A 17,958-nucleotide genomic window follows, 5' to 3' on the forward strand; every position below is an offset into this window, starting at 1 on the left:
TTGGCAAGCTTCTGGACTTCTCGGATTTGTTCCCGCAGAACCTCCGACGACCGTCCAAACTTCCGTCGAACTCTCGAACTCCCAACGTGATCATAAACTTGACTCCGGCGCAACTCCTGCTGCTTGTCTAACTTTCATCATAGTTAATCCTGCACACTTATCTCAACACATAGACCCCAAGAGGATTCAAATTTGATCTCCAAAATTTGAGTTCCCTTGAGTTCCCGAGGCTGGCGGTGCCACCGCCTGTCGACCATTGCACTGGCGGTGCCAACGCCCGACTTCTCGGATGCTGGGCGGTGCCACCACCCAGCTCTCGGGTGCTGGGCGGTGCCACCGCCAGACCCTTACAGCTTAATAGTTTCGGCGAATTATGTCTGCATCAAGGTGTTCCTACAATTTACTATGATAGTCAAAGTTCTATTCATTTGACTAAAGACCAAATGTATCATGAGAGGACGAAACACATCGATGTGAAGTTTCATTTTATTCGTGATATCATTGCTAAGGGAAAGGTCATTATTTGGAAAATTTATATGAAGGACAATCCAGCTGATATGCTTACGAACCCTCTTCTAGTTTATAAGTTCAAGCAGTGCTTGGACTTAGTTAGTGTTCATTATTGGTGATTGCCCGTTGGGGCTTTTGTGAAGAAGGTGGAGCAAGTTTTATTAATTGTCAATGTTGGAACATACCAAGGTGGAGATTTATTAGTTTGGCAAGTCCCACATAGTTCCACATCGGAAAAATTAAGCTTGTTATCTCATCTTGCAACTATAAATAAGGGTCTGGGCTTTGAAGTCATCTGCACCATAAGAAAACCTAATTGTTTGCTTTAGACTTTTCTTGTTTAGTAGTTTCAAGTGTTTTATGGCCTAGGAACATCTTCCTAAGCCATTTGTAATTGTCCCTTTTATAGTAGTGATTTGCTCCTCTTTTGTCCGTGGATGTAGGTCAATTGATCGAACCACGTAAATCTAGTGTTCTTATCTCTTTTATTCTTTTGCTTTATTGTCTTTATTGGGTTGCCAAATTACCCTTTGATAAATTTCTTGGGGCCAGCTCTAACAAATCAGGACGCCAACATGTAGTGCCGTGAGCTTCCTCACTACAACTGGTGGTCTAAAGCACTTCACGGCATCTCAAACTTCAGCAGGGGCTCTAGGTTTGGCAAGAATGTCCCCGGCACCACCAATTTCGATCTCGACACCACTAGCTTCCTACTTCTGATCACGTCCCATCCTGCTCGAGCGAGAAAGGGGCGCCTCATCCCCATTGCCCAAGCAAAGCACCAAAGCCACATAATTCGACCCAATCACCGTGGATCGATTCTTAGGCGATCGCGCCCCAGAGACGACCAAGATCGTCGTTGTTGGATGGGAGGAGCGGTTTAGAGAAGAAGAGGCAAAGGCGACAGCGAGCAAAGTGATCGAGGATGCTCCGGCTTTCAGGCCATCATTGCTCTCTGCCATTGCTCCGGCTTTCAGACCATTCTTCAACAACCCTCCTCCAAGAACGGACTCCTTGACTTCACCCTTGATCCGGCGTACACAGCTTGTCTGCGGAGCTGCTGCCCACACGTTAGTGGTGAATAGAACCTCTTCCCCACACTCTCTTCTTCTTGCTCATTGCTGTAGATTCTCTATCACCACCACGCTGCCAGGGGCAACCACTACGTTGCAACATCCTGCGAGGCGTGGCCTTTGACAAAGCTACATCGAGGTGAGTGCAGCTCCATTGCATCCTGCTCCACCTTCTACGGTGTACCCGAACTCCTTCGCCTCGACGAGCATCTAGAACCATTTCCACGCCACTTGCTGCCTATCACTGCATCGCTGCTAAGCAAAGTACAACAGTAATATTCGGCGACAAATCACGCAACAATACTTTTCACGTTCTTCACCGCCTAGTTTCCCAACTGTAGAACTGCTACAGAGAGATCTGCAACTTTATAAAATATTGCATAGAGCTAAATGCTTTGAAGACCTCATTTACCAGCAACCCACCTTAGGCGATGATGATCTACACCAACACTTCTTCCTCCCTGATCACCGTTGTCAATGTAGATTTTCATTTTGCTCCCTCCTATCGGTACATATATTTCATATTTATTTTATTATCAAAGATAAATATGTAGAATGTAAAAAAGATTGTAACTCCTCTCTCTACTAGTGAATCACTCAAATTATGTAATGATAACCTTATTATAGACTCAACTCAATACCGATAAGTACTTGGCTCCTTACAGCACTTGGCTCTCACTCATCCAGATATCTCTTTTGTAGTTAATAAATTATCTTAATACATACACAAGCCTTCTATTATACATTAGTCTGCGGTTAAACAAATTTTATGATATCTTAAAAGGACCCTTAATCATAATCTTTTTCTTTGAAAACACACCCCACTTCGTCTCTATGCCTTTGCTGATACTAATTGGGTAGGAAATTTTGATGATAGAACATCCACGTTATGGTATATTATCTTTCTTGGCTCTAATCCAATAAGTTGGAGTTCTGAGAAGCAAAAGATAATTGCATGATTTACAACTGAAGTTGAATATTATGCCATCGCTACCGCTTCTACTGAACTCAATTAGCTTACAAATCTCCTTAAGGAACTCAACATAACTCTACCCTCACTCATACAATATATTGTGGCAATGTTGGAGCTACCTACTTATGTGTCAATCTAGTGTTCCACTCACGCATAAAATACATTACCATCGACTTTTACTTCATATGAGATCAAGTTATTAGACATCAACTTTGTGTCTCTCATATATATACGACTGATCAACTAGCAGACTTACTCATGAAGTCTTTCACTCATAAATAGTTACATCTACTCAAGATCGATATCATTAACAGAAACTCAATCGGGACATGATAATAAAGAGAATTTTTTAACTGCATGAAAAAATCTTACTACTTAGTTCAGAAAAATCTTTTCTTCGAATACGTATAAATAGACACCATATCATATGCTTTTTTTTTTTTTTTGCCTTTTAACTCTTCGTTCTCTAACTTCATTTCTGAGGTGGGTGGTTCTTATATTTTTTTTCTACTTCTATTATGAGAACAAGTTTTATAAGAAATCTTATTTGAAATATATTTTTTGTTGAGGTTTATGCCCGATCGAATACTCCTCTGGTAATAAATCAAAGCACAACCCAAGATCGAACAGTAAAAGAAAGAGAGTTGGTCTTTTACCTTCGTTGCATCAGAAATATGACGCAAGGGATAATCCCGGATTGACCACGTGTCGTGTTTTCATTGGCGTGGCTCGTGGGCCTTGTTTCGTCTCCCACGTCAGTATATTAAACGTAAGGCGTCATTTAGAGATCCATGATGAGTTCAATAACTTCATTTTGTTTTAGCTATTCGATTTGATGTTGTGTGTCTAAATTTTGAAGCTGCTAGCAGACGCACAATGTCGGTTGGTTATTCGCATTCATCGGCGGATGAAGAATAAGAGTTTGGCGATCCTGATGAGAGCTCGAATGGCGTCCCCCACCCACCCCGTCCATCGGCAGCAGCTCCTCCGCCCCGATCGCCCCCCTCTTCCACCTCAGGTGGTTGTGCGATTGACGCGAGTTCTCCTTTTATGAACTCTTTTTTTTTATCTTCCTTCTTGAACCCTTCTTTCATTCGCGTTCCTGAAGCCTATCCCGATCTGTGGTTTCCAGGGCGCCACCTGCTCTGGCGACGCTGATGACGATGGCAGCAGCACCGGCGCACGGAGGTCCTCTTCATCCCGCCCTCCTGACTCGGTTCTTTGTTCTTTTAGCGTTCTCGCTCGGTATCTCGGGTTCATTACCAGTCTTTCTTTTCCTTTTTAGGGTTTCTTTGAAGGATGTCAAAGAATTGATGCGGGCGTCCTTCTCGATCCCCACCGACAAAACCGAGCCGATGGACGCCAATCTTGAAGAATTCTCGCAGGTCAGACTATGATCTCTTCTTGATGTCAATTTAAGCCTTGAAGCGTCATCTGAATATCGTGGCTGGTTCTTGTAGGCTTATTTGGGCCTATCTCAGGAAGGGCGCAGGGAACTGCTTCTGGGCCTTGCCAGGGATTATGATGTCAACAGAGCTCGAGTTTGTGAGCTCATGCGGCAGTATCTTAGTGTCGAGCTTCCTCACAGCATTGATTCCAATGGTGTGCTCTGTTTCCTCCACATTTTTTTGGTTCTTTAAAATTTTTGATTCCCTTATGGAGGATCTTTGTGAAATATTATCTCTCTGTTTAATCAGCCGCCGATGTGAATCAAGAGAATCGTGTGCTTGAAGATGGGGGTATTCTTGCTGTGTTTTATAGGATGGAGCGGAATCTTCGGGATGCTCTCAAGCCTATGTATGCTGGTTTCTTTGAACGACTGAACGCACATCCTGGTGGACTGAAGCTGTTGACTGTCCTTCGTGCTGATCTTCTCTCTCAGTTAGTGTAAGAATCATATCTGCTTTTGGTTTTGAATATATATGCAGGCAACTCGATCATGGCTAGTTTAATCAAATTTGATATGTAGTCATGCATATTGGCCTCACATTTCTTTGTGCCAATTGATCAACTCATGAAGATTAAATCTCACTCCATATAACCTTGTTGTGATCTTATGGCGGCATCTTTTATCATGTGATGAATAATTGCTCATTAATGTTGTTGGGATACATGTCTTATGTGATTCAAAATTTTGTTGTTTTTGTAATTCTAGCTTTGATTGTTATTGCCTATATAATCTATAAGAGCAAAATATCTTGAAAGGGGAAACACAATTGTAATCGTACATAAGCTGACTAACTATCAAATTGTAAAAGCAAGAAATAATTAGTTTTTCTGGTACCCCTATTGTCAGCTTTAGCAGTAAGGTTACTCTGTTGCAACCTGTGTAACTAGAATTCGATTCATGGAAATAAGGTAACACTCTGTATTTTTATAATCTCTAGACACATTGCAATGGAAGAAGCCTCAGACACTGGGTTCAGTCTTTTTTTAATCTTATTGCCAATTTACATTTGGCCATCATCATATACTGTTTTAACTCCACATCCTACATTGATTAGATAATTTTGAAAATCTATAGACTTCAAATAATGCCATATCAAGGTGGTACTTGTAACTTGTAACAAAATATAGGCCTCTCTGTTGCCATCTATCATACTGCTTGAAGCATGTTGCATAAAAGCCCTTGAGATATGACACTGGACAAATATCACAATCAACATCCTTTCGTGTAATACCATGTACCTTTTTCATAAGCAACCTATTATGAGGTGCAAATCCATAAAAGAGTTTTTTAAGAAGTCAAAATAATCAATAACATACTATTACTGTATTGAAAGGCTATTTTTAAGCATTGAAGATATTTATTATAATGGAATAATGCTAGTAGCCTAGTTAATCACCATCTGCTATCAAAGGTCACATGAAACATTGCAATACAAGCCAAAATAGTGGTATGAAATACATAAAAAGAACACCGTGAATCCAACAAAAGGCCCATATTTCTGGAGGCTCTAAGAACTGAGACCATGACATAACTAAACTGGATTCTGATTTTAGTTGTCCTTAATCCATTATATATAGTTTTTCACGTCAGTTTGAAGGCTCCTGCTTTTCTAGGTTACAAGCAGATTTTCTATACATGCCATAAAATAGTTTTAATTTGGAAAAACCAGACATCTTCATTATTTCATTCATTTATCGTTATTGTTGATTAGCACATATACCTTCTAATAGTCTGGAATTTTCAATTTAGACTAGCAGACAAATGATGGTACTTGCACATATACTTTAGATGCCTTTTCTACTTGTGCAAGGCAATTGGGGTTGGTTGTGTAATTTTTTTTCTTTTAGGCATAATAGCAGGGCTGCAATCTTATATTATTAAGAGGGGTTCATTTGTACGCATTACTCATATGCATGAGTGTTGAGAGGACTTACTGACATTATCCACATCAAGGAGATCTTGCCTTCATCAGTTGCTAGCTCTATGGTTTTATAAAGGGGGATTTGCTGTGGTATATCTAAATCAAGATGCCTGTCCACTTTTAATATATAATTACAGATAATGATGATTTTGAATAGGTCTGTTGAATTTTGGTGGCTCCTTAAAGTGTGCCTATTAGAGTCATGTGCATAAAAGAGTGTTCATGCACAAGCACCACAACTGCCATTCACAATCAATAGAAGGGCTAGAATAGTTTGACTGCATGTATATTGATGGAGCCTTCTTTTTCATGTTGATCATTTTCTTTCTTTCAGCCAAGGTTTGTAATTTTATTTCCTGATTCCGTATCGGTCAGGACTTAGACCAGTATGACACTGGTCCATGGTAGAAATTTTGTGGCGTATTATAGATCCATTGTATTACAAAGACGGTAGTATTGCAAACCTTGATTTCAGAGCTACTCCACTTTTCTTTTCTTTCTAACTTTACTATTTTGCATATCATTGTACCAAGTTTCTCATCTGATGTTCTGATTGCAGTTGTTAAATTGTTCCTTGAATTCAATCTAGATCTTTTTCAGTTTCTTATTTGGTCTTCCATGAAATATATAGAAAATTATTCTGATCAGAACTTGAAATTCACCACCTTCGTTTGATTTGATATATGCAGTGATTGGCTGTTTTATGAATAATGTGAAAATTCCACAATAGTCGTTTGATCATGAGCATGATTGTTGTCTTTGTAGTTTGTAGAACCTAAGTTTCAACATAATAGTTTTTACTTTTAAATAAATTTGTTTATGCTATCACAGTGTTGACAAGTTTTGAGTAAATAGCTGAATGACCTCCTCTTGAGGATCCTTTCCATTAAATAAGAGTTTCTGTACAATCTATTTTAGGTAAGAATATATACACAGCTAATACACTAATTATGATAGAATAAATCTCAGTCTCTGTCATTGATATAATACACTAATTATGGTAAAATAAATCTCGTAATCTTTGTCATAATTTCTGCCATAATCTCTGCCATTGATATCCCTCCTCAAATTGATGCTGGATGATCAAAAAGCATCAATTTGTCAATAAGAAAGTGATGTCGGTGTCGGGAGAGAGCCTTAGTAAACATATCATCGGTCTGGAGATCGGTGGTGATATGCAGAAGAGAGATGACGTGAGCATCATATGCTTCACGAATAGAGTGACAATCGACTTCAATGTGCTTGGTGTGCTCATGAAATACTGGGTTATTAATAATTTGAATAGCATTAGTATTGTCCGTGTTGTCGTGGACAAACTTCTAAACCGGATGTTTGATGTAATGCTTATGTATGCCCGTGTTTTTTGGTATGTTCATGCTTTGTACAGCATGTAGAAGGACGGCCGAAGGCTTAATAGTCCCATTTTAGTTAGGTTGGTGGCCGCTTTATGCTTGTAAATAAAGGTTGTGTCATGTGGACACATGTGAGAGATTTTCGGTCTGTAATGGACCATTTTAACCCTTTGCTGTGCAACTGTTCAGAGCTTGTAAAGTCTGTTTGTAATTTGCATTATCTATGAAGTGTTTTCAGAGATGTTTGCTTGTGGATCCCGAATGAGACGTTTTCTCTAACCCGTTCTCTCTTTTGTGGGTACTAAGGGACATGGGAGGCTTTGGGGAGACTGACCTTTGCGGACGGACACGCAAGGGTGCCGCACGACTTAGGCAAAACCAACTAAGTCCGTGACAGTATAGAGTGGAGTAGGCTCAATTTGAGGAAACCCAAGTTCACCCAACAGTTCCCAAAGCCAAACAATTTCAGAACATGCAGAGAACATAGCGCGATACTCAGACTTAGTGGAGGACTTAGATACCCAATCTTGCTTCTTGCTTTTCTAAGAAACGAGAAAGGTACCAAGAAACATACACCAACCAGTAATTGAACGTCGAGTATCATAACAACCACCCCAATCAGCATCACTATATGCAACCAAATGAATAAGAGAGTCCACAGGGAAGAAAAGACCTTGGGTAGAAGTGCCTTGCAAATATCGAACAATGCGACAAACAGCGACCGGGTGGAGGTGCCTAGGTGCCTGTATAAATTGACTAACTTGTTGAACAACGAAGGAAATATCAAGTTGAGTAATAGTCAGATAGTTCAGGCTCCCCACCAGTTGTCTATATAAAGAGGGATCAGAGAGAAAATCACCCTCATCACGATGATATTTAATATTCACTTCTAAGGGGATATCAACAGAATGACCATCTTGAAGGCCAGCCAAAACAATTAACTTATGGCTGTATTTATGCTGGTGTAAGAAAATACCAACCGAGCTAGAATGCACCTCAAGGCCTAAAACATACTATAAAGGACCTAAGTCCTTCATATGAAAAGAACCCTGAAGATGCTCCTGAAGCTGAGAAATCAATTCAGAGTCAGTTCCTGTAATAACAATATCATCAATATATACCAGAAGTAAGACGATTTCCTTAGCAGTCTTGTAAAGAAATAAAGAGAAATCGTACTGACTCTGGACAAAGGAGAAGCTAATAAGCGTAGAGCGGAACTTATCAAATCAAGCACGTAGAGCCTGTTTCAAACCATAGAGTGATCGTTTTAGCTTACAAACATCAGAAGAGGGTGTAGAAAATAATCCTAATGGTGGAGTCATATAAATTTCTTCCTTAGGATCTTCGTGTAAAAAGACATTCTTAACATCCATCTATCGCAATGACCAGCTCTTAGAAGCAACAATAGCTAGAACAAGTCGCACCATCCTCATCTTTGCTATAGGTCCAAATGTCTCCTCATAATTTACCCTATACTCCTACCGATTATTGAGTGTCACTAACCTCGCTTTATATCTGTCAAGTGAGCCATCAGACCACAACTTAATGGAATATACCCATTTACAACTAATGGGCTTAACAACAGTAGGACAGGGAACAATATCCCAAGTATGATTCTCTTGAAGAGTCTAAAGTTCTTCTTGCATGGCTTTCACCAAACATGCATGTTTACTTGCCTAAGAATAAGAGGTGGAACGAGAGAAATGTACAACCAGTGATTTCAATAGGCGCTCGGGCCCGAGCGCCTCGCTTCATTTTTAGGCGGCGTGCTTCAAAGAGGTGCCGCTTGGGCGCTCGCCTGAGCCCAGGCGCTGAGCGCTTTGGGCGAGCGCCTAGGTTAAAACAGGCGATCGAACCAGCGTTTTAGGTCTGGTTCGGTCTCCGGTGCTTTAGTTGGTTCAATCGAACCAACTAAAACACAGATATCAGTCTTCCTCTCGCAACTTTCCAACCCTAACCTTGCTCGTCGCTGTTGCTCCCGTTGCCGTTGCTACCGCTGTTGTCGCTCCCGCTGTTGTCGCTCCCGCTGCTACCGCTGTCGTTGTTGCTACCACTATCACTGCTCGTCGCTCTCGCTCCTGCTCCTACTGCTCGCTGCTACCGCTGTCGCTGCCGCTGCCACTTCTCATTGCTGCCACTACCACTGTCGTCGCGCGCCTCTCCCACTCCCACTCCCGTTGTCGTTTCTCGTTGCTTCCTCTTCTCACGTCGACTCGATAGTATACTATTAACAGTATATTAACAATATACCGTTAACTATATACTAATAACAATATTTTTTTATTTATTAGATTGATAATAACATAATATATTATTTTGATTTTAATACTGCTAATTTTTATTTATTTGAAATTATTGTTATTGTTTTGAATTTTTAGATTTTTTGTTAATGTGATATTGTGATTTTGTAATTTTTTTAATTTAATATCATATTTTTATTTAAATAATTATATTTATTAATTATATTATATATTTTTATATTTTAGCATCTCGCTTCGCTCGGGCGAGCGCCTAGCGCCTCGGGCGTTTTTGGACCTTGGCGCCTAGCACTTTTTAAATCACTGTGTACATCACATTTATTATCCACCATTTGACCAATAGAAATTAAACTCATAGACAACCCAGGAGAGACAAATACATGATGAAAAAAGGTCCAATATCACTAATGGTTGTAATTGGAAGATTACCGCCATTAGTAATCTGAATATTTTGTGTACCAGTATACTGCCATAGATTATGTAACGAATTAGGCAAGCCAGTCATATGATTGGATGCTCCAGAATCAACAAACCAAGTAGAAGAAACAATCTTACCTTGGCCCTGATGTCCAATGGCAGAGAATGCTGTGGAAATCATCTGTTGGACCATTTTTGGAGTAATAACAGGCTGATTGGTGCTAGTAGATGTAGGACCAATATTCGCTCCATAGATTAATAAATCCAGAATAGTATTGCTCAATAGAGAGATTACTTTGACTTAAGTTACTAATCTCGAGTTCTAGTTGAAATCGTCTCGCACTATTATCTTGATGGTATATGCGCTTCAGATAATTCCACATCTCTTTAGCTGTATCAAAGGAGCATAAATTATTCACCATATGGGCTTCAATATATCCTAAAACCCAAGAGATAATTCGAGCACCCTTGGCCTCCCATTGGCTATGTTCCTTATCATCTTCAAGAGAAGTAGAAGACCATCAATGTGACTCCAAAGCTCCTTTCCTTTCAAAAACATTTTGAATTGAAATTCCCATGCTGCATAATTCTTTCCTGTAAATTTGATAGCCAAGGTCTCTCTGTAGGTATTCTTCCAAAAAGATTCAGAGTAAACATTCTTAAAAAAAATTCAAATGCAGAGATCTCAATGCAAGGCTGTCAACCACAAGTTAATCGACCAAAAAAAATCTCAAAGCGAAGTTGTTGATAAGAAATTAATCAACCCAGAGTAAGAAAAATAAAAGCAGACCAGAAAACTTCGAAAGATGGAAGCAAAGCTGACAGTAATTCGAATATTCAGTTATAGATTTGAGAACTTGGCTCAAATACCATGACAAGTTTCGAGTAACTGGTTGAATGACCTCCTCTTGAGGATCCTTTCCATTAAATCTATTTTAGGTAAGAATATATACACAGTTAATATGCTAATTATGGTAGAATAAATCTCGTAATCTCTGCCATAATTTCTGCCATTGATATAATACACTAACTATGGTAAAATAAATCTCGTAATCTTTGCCATAATTTCTGTCATGATCTCTGCCATTGGTAGGTGTTTGATAGCATATTTAACTAATGTATGTAGAATAAGCTTGCAGCCTTGCAGCCATGGTAACCACTACTCTCTATTTCTCCTATGCTAGGTAAACGAGGCATATATGAGGATTTCTTTTATCTTGTTTTTTTGATGGGGTTGGGGAGGGGATGTGACACTAAGGATCTGAGTTACATATTCAATCAAGCTTGTTGATAGTATGTAAAACCTGGTATTCACAAAAAGCTATAAGATAATCAAAGACAAAGTTTGCATAGTTTGTCATGATTATTAGCAAGTTGGAACAACCTTTGGATTGGTAAGTACTTGCTTTAAAGATGGTTGTCCAAGTACTATTTATTTTTCAATTTTGGATGAGATCAGGCCATGGACAGCTTATTTGACATGTGCTGCATGTATTTTAAATTTTTTTTTAACAAAGCATATAAGCATAATCATGCCCTATGAACCTGATATACTGTGGAAGGTTTTGAAGGTGAAAAAATGCATTTAGTGCTGGCAGTAAATGGTTGAGTTCTCTTAAATGTCTAACTAATTAAGACGACTAATGAAGACGTGGAATCTGATAAAGTAATTTCAAGAGTCGAAGTTGTTTCACTTTTACAAGTTGGTAACAAGTTTTAAGATGAGATCATGAGGTTTTCTGAATGGACAGTTCATTTTGTGCTATTTCCCATAAAGTTTTTCTTTTACTTTTGAGAATATAGGAAGGAAAATGTGCCATCTTTGCGTGCTTTAGAGACATATTTGAAGGAAAAGCTTATCACCTGGCTTAGTCCAGCATCCTTGGAGCTTCACCATATCACATGGGATGATTCTGCATCCTTGCTGGAGAAAATTGTGGCATATGAGGTGGGACATCTTCCAAATTTAAATATGTCAGCAATCATTGTCATTAAACTATGAATATTTACAGAAATATTAAGAGTTGCAAAATAAATTTTTTATTCTATTTAGGCTGTCCATCCAATCAGAAGCTTGCTAGATCTAAAGAGAAGACTAAGTGAAGGTCGTCGCTGCTTTGGATATTTACATCCAGCAATTCCAGGTTAGCTAGCTTTGGCATCATAGGAAGTTGAGTTAACATCTTGTCTTTTCCTTTTTGATTGCATTTGAAAATATCAAAATAGACTTGATTAGAGACTTATTTATAGCAAGAACTTTATGTCCAGAAAGTACCACTGATTAACTTCTCTTAAGGTGTAACTTCATATGTATGAATCAAATTTTGCATGTAATTGTAACATCTCATAGTGTACTTGAAACCCACCAATTAATTGTAACTCCTATTCCATATGTTGGTTAGCTCTAAATGTATTTTTAAGGAAACCGAGAAGTAAATCTATCTCTTTATAAGCCAAAGCCCCCCCCCCCCTCTTCATTTTCATGTGACTTAGGAATATTGGATTTCAAGGGGAAAGGGTGACATCGTCTTGAGGTAGGCTGCTACACTAATTTTATTATTTGGATACATTTATTTAGTTTATTTATATATAAAATAATATTTCTTTTCTTTGCTATATTTGACATTAAATCATGAAAATTTGTGTATATTAAAAATTATAGTTTTATAAATCATTAATTTAGTTATAAAGAAAACCAAATTATTTATATGATCTTATGTTTTAGAATTCGGGCATCATGTTGAATTTATTAATTGATGTTGATAGTATATTATTGATTTATATTTTGTAAATTAATTTATTAAAAGATATTTATTGTTGTTGTAAATCATGATTTAATTCTTCTATAATTAAATCATGATTTGTCAATTTTGAATTTTAATTAATTTAATTATGCCCATGATGTTATACTTTAGAAATTGGTTATCATATTTAATTTATCAATTGTTGTTAATGGATATTTATTAATTTGTATTTTAGGTTAATTTAACTATATACTTATTTGTGAATTTTATGATTATACATGTGTCTATGTGCTTTAAATTTTAATATCATTAATTTAATATTTATTTATTTTAATTATGAAATTTTACATCATGAATAAATAATTTATGAATGACTTTGATGTTATTCATGTTTTACTTTATTTATAAATTATTTGGTATTAATTATATAGTTGAACATTAAAATTTAAATTTGCATTTGTTATGGGAATTAAAATTCTTAAACTTAAGAATAAAAAGGGGCTATGTTGGACCTAGTGTGGACGTAGGTCTAGCTCAGGTCAAAACCAGGTCGCCTGTGAACTTGACCTTGTGCGAGTCAAACTTATGTTAGGTTTGCAAGTGCTAGATTAGTTGTACCAAGTCCAATAGCCTTGGTTTGAGTCATGTTGAGATAAATTTGAGTTTGGCTCAAATCTCAGATTGATTTTCAGGGATTGAACTTGGCTATTGATTTTTAAATAGTTCGCTTATTATTTATTTTCCTACTATATCATGAGTATGCTTATTATAATGCTTGATATTTATGATTTGATAAATTATTTCTTATATGATAGTGACACTTTGAAAACATATCATGAATTCTGATAATGTAAGGTAATGCTATATTACATAATAGTTGAACGAATACTTGTTTGATTTAATGAATGAAAAATTGATCAATGTGATATGAGATAATGATACGTTCGGATGTGTTTTCTTGCCAAGGTTGGGCAAGCAATATTGATAGGATGATTCCCTTTGGGATCAGCGGGTCGTTAGATAAGGCGACGATTCCTCCATTTGATGTTGGAAGGAATGTGTTCTCACTTTGGCAGGTGAGAGGCATTATGCTATCCATCATTGGGAGTGCCATTTGGATTCTCTCTATTCGTCGTTGGGAGAGTAAAAACTGAACTTGAAAATGTAAACCTCTCCATTCGTCAGTGGAAGAATAAAACTTATCTCGAGGATGTAAGCCTCTCCATCCGCCGTTAGGTGAGCATCTTGTGGGTGTCCAACTTTACACCTAGATTGTTTGATGATGCTACATGTGCATAATGATTGTGCATGCATGTTAATGCTATTGCACATGATTTTTCTACATGGTATATGTATATATATTAGATATTTGACATGATTTTGTAGATGAGACTTCAATTTAATCTATTGATGTATTTGATAAAAGAAAATGTATTTATGAATTTATAGATTTTTCGAGGATCCCTACTCAGCATGTTTGCTGAATTATTTTTTTGATTAATTATTATTTAGAACAGTCTTTTGAGCTAAGATGAGAATGTTGAAATGAATGTGTAAAATTATTAAGAAAGATAGGAAAAGAAATACTTTTATTTGTGAACAATTAAGTATTGTCTCAATAGAGAAAATCATTTAAGATGGTGTAGGCATGTGCTTATGATACATTCGGATGTAGTAGTTAGAACTTAGAAGAGGTGAAATGATTAATATTAGTGGTACCAAGAGAGATAGAGAAAGACCTAAAAAGATTTAAATAGAAACTATAAATAAAGATTTAAATACTTTGAACTTAACTAAGCATATGGCTTTTTACAGATCTCAATGATGACAAAAGATCCATGTAGCTGACCCCAAATAGTTGGGACTTGTGGCTTTGTTGTTGTTGTTATAGTCTATTGAGGGAGAAAAGATCTCCCTCTATCACTAAGTAGTTCATCTCGAGAATCAATTATTGTGTTTTTAATTTAAATACCATTGGTTATTGAAATAATATTGTAATAAAGAAGACTTATGACCTTTATTAATAACTTGAATCAGTTTTGGTCACTCTGAATATTAATGTGAAGATGGTCACGTACTGGATATCCTATGTCTTTTGTATATTGAATCCGGGGCCTGACATAAGGTCTACGGATCAGTAGTCCAAGGTGAATAGCACTGGAACTACACAAAATTCATTTACATTCAATGGACTCATTTAGATCTGGAAGTTGGCTTCGGTTGCTCATATTTGGTGCACTTGATCTATGATTATTCTTTCCAAAGGTCATCTTGCAACAGACAGCCTATCTGTAAAGCTTAAGTTCATTTGGATCTTTATTACCATGGGTCAAGAAAAGGGACTGCCCATAACTGGCTTAAAATGGAATATCTATACTGTTATTTATGGGCTCCTATTTCTTTTATAAATTTATAAAACATCAGTATGTTTTATACTATATAGTTTCCCAATTATTTGTAGACCGGTAATACAACATATGCTTAAGTAGTCACTAGGGAGTTTAATGATATGTGAAGAAATAACTGTTGCAAATTAGCACTTTTATGTGAATCTGACCGGTCTTTTTCTCCCTTTTTATTAGGTGAACCACTTATTTTTATTGAGGTTGCACTTTTGAAGGATGTTGCTACATCTATACAGGTGATCAAGTTTGACACACTAATTTATTTCATTGTATATTGTTATGTATATCTTTGAAACATTCTTCCTTTAATTTTATAACTTCATGGTTTTGGTGGTAAATAGGAGGTATTGTGGGATAGTCCTCCAACTCCTGAATTTGAAGCCACGTGTGCATTGTTATATTCAATATCAGCAACTCAGGCAAGCTGGGATCTTATTCTGATACTATGGAAGTTTGTTTTCTTGTCTCAGAATTCTCTTTTGCAATGAACTTGATCCTGCATGGATTTGAATGCTAAATTTGCTCACGTGCCTAATTTTATTTTTGAAAAGAAATGTTATTGCTCATAGCACTCAATTGATGTGATATTAAGATGATGCTCATTTGTTTATATATCTATGAACCATTTCAAAGAGAATGTGGTGATAGCTTTGATGTATCTTCCAGAAGGAAGATGTTTCAAAGTCTACAATTGCCTCCTCTATCAGTGACTGCAATGGCAAATCAGATAGGTGGATTTAGCATTGTGACATACCCTTAGTCGCTATATTTGTTTATTGGTTATACTATAAACCCTGCAGTTGCTCATATGTTCATAGAATTGTGAAGTAATATCATCTGTGATGTTCTAATTACTTAATGTTTTTGGTGCTTTTCACTCTTTGTGATGCATCGAATTTTCACTAGCTTGGACAGTGAAACATACAGCCTCTTTGGCATATCCAAGGTTTTATGTTTCAGCTTGTACAGAGTGTGCACAGCTGGTTTACTTTTGGAACAGAATACCAGAAAGCAATTTTTTAAGCAAAGTTTGAGAAATAACTGATCCTTTAAAAGATCTAAATCCTTGAACCAAAAGATCATTTTGATAAGTTTTAATTGGCAACTTGGAGCAGGACTGTTCTGGTTATTAATCAATACAATTGTTCAACCCAAAAACTGACTGAGAAATAGTAACACATATACCCAGTTAGTGGGCCTTGTTCCCATATTGGAGCACGATATTATTTGCCCAAAAACATATGTTTTAGCCAAAAAACATAAGTTGGTTGTTTCTGTGTGTTTTTTTGTCAACACCCATGTTAATATCCATGATTCATGCATTTAAATCCTTTAGGTTCCTATAAGTTTGTTCACCAAAGAACCATGGTAATTATTCTACAGAATTTTAGATTGCTTTGCAGGAAATCTGATCATTATATCAAAATCGTGCAATAGTTTAATCAAGCATAAATTTCTGTTTGAGACATTCTGTTTGAGACAAGCTCTGGGGGAAATTTACTGATGCTAAATGTAAAGTGAGTAGTGTAAAGGTAACTTAATATGGATTAGAGTTACATAATGGACTGCTTAAATATGTAAGTTTGACAAGATGAATATTACTGCATCAAACTGCATTACCAGCATAGAGCTGTCTTGGTGACATACTCTGAAAGATCACCACTGCAAGCATGCTTTTCGGATCTAGAATGATTTGTTTATTCCAAAGTTGTCATAATTTTATATGCTGTGTTTCAGATCTGCATAAACGAATAGATATCATCTCCTTTTTTCTTGTGTTTTCTAATATTCTCCGAAATCATTATTTTAATTTCAATTTTGTTTATTATATTTGGACCAGCAAAAAGACACCATAGTTGCATTCAACGTTTGTTGTACCACGCAAAATGGTACGGTATGGGTGGTATGTACTGGTCCGAGCGTTGGTCAATATATGGACCACCCTCATTTCAGGCGATTCAGTTAAATACTTAAATTAATAAAAAAATTCAAAGAAATGGTGGGGCCCCTATCTAAATCAGTGTTAAAAAAGAAAAAAAAGAGATTAGGGCTTGCGAATGCGAACCTAGTTCTTGCGTAAGATGTCATCATGGCTTCGCTACTGTTGTTGTTGTTGATTTGCCATCACGTAAGATGCAAATGCAAGCCCTCTTCTCGTGTAAGATGCCGCCGTTGTCACCGTCGCTTCATTGTTGTTGCAGCTGCTGCCCAGGTACTTTGTCACTCCTCAGCTGCTTCCTAGGTACTCTATCATTGCTCTTTTCCTCCTCTTCTTTTTCCTTCTTCTTCCTCCACTTCCCTCTTCCTTCCTTCCTTCCTTCCTTCTTCCTACTCTATTCCTCCAACGTCAATTGTACTTCTCCCTTTTTTTTTTCCTTGCCGAACCATCAGTACGCATTGGCATACTGTGGTACATCGTTATGTACCATTCTAGAAGATTGCCGAAACGGGTCCGGTACCTAAAAAGGCAAACCCTAGTTTCAATGATAACTTGGTTTCATATTGTTCATAGTCTAGATTGTCAAACATATCTGCTTAATGGCCTTATGTTTTTTGATTGGTCAAAGCAAGGAACTTGATTTTTTTTTCTAGACTGGTCTATATTGACAGGTCTGAGCATGGACCAAGATGTGGACTGCCCTCTTTTGAGTGGTCTGGTCCCTTTTCTTTAAGAAGCTTTTTTTTTTTCTTTGAAGGGTTTGATGAACTATGGCCCACAAGCATCTCCCTCCCCGTTTTCGGTCGATCGACCACTACAGCCTATCTACCACCACTTACGAGCCCACTGCCTCCTTTTCATTCGTTCCCCCATCCCAAGCAAAATGTATTACAGTACACTTCGACATACCATGTGT

The 17,958-nt window shown here is 37.2% G+C and overlaps 1 protein-coding gene across 7 annotated transcripts in view; it reads left to right on the plus strand.

Annotated features, from left to right (window-relative positions):
* Window positions 1–3,369: 3,369 nt before the first annotated feature.
* The window catches only part of LOC103974398 (uncharacterized), a 34,176-nt gene continuing 19,587 nt past the window's right edge, over window positions 3,370–17,958 (plus strand). For 4 of the 7 annotated variants that reach the window (XR_010496825.1, XR_010496824.1, XR_010496826.1 and 1 more), the window contains exons 1-9: window positions 3,372–3,574; window positions 3,665–3,744; window positions 3,842–3,941; window positions 4,017–4,158; window positions 4,254–4,443; window positions 11,758–11,902; window positions 12,008–12,098; window positions 15,281–15,339; window positions 15,445–15,522. Coding sequence is in view for 3 of the 7 variants with exons in the window: in XM_065152696.1 (XP_065008768.1) it covers window positions 3,464–3,574; window positions 3,665–3,744; window positions 3,842–3,941; window positions 4,017–4,158; window positions 4,254–4,443; window positions 11,758–11,902; window positions 12,008–12,098; window positions 15,281–15,339; window positions 15,445–15,522 (996 nt within the window). In the remaining 4 variants the exon portion in view is untranslated. Of the gene's footprint in view, window positions 3,578–3,664; window positions 3,745–3,841; window positions 3,942–4,016; window positions 4,159–4,253; window positions 4,444–11,757; window positions 11,903–12,007; window positions 12,099–15,280; window positions 15,340–15,444; window positions 15,523–17,958 lie in introns of all 7 variants that reach the window. The other 3 variants (XR_010496827.1, XM_018821818.2, XM_065152697.1) reach the window with 3 other exon arrangements.

The sequence above is a fragment of the Musa acuminata genome, chromosome BXJ3-5, assembly GCF_036884655.1.
Source record: "Musa acuminata AAA Group cultivar baxijiao chromosome BXJ3-5, Cavendish_Baxijiao_AAA, whole genome shotgun sequence".
Classification (NCBI taxonomy): domain Eukaryota; kingdom Viridiplantae; phylum Streptophyta; class Magnoliopsida; order Zingiberales; family Musaceae; genus Musa; species Musa acuminata.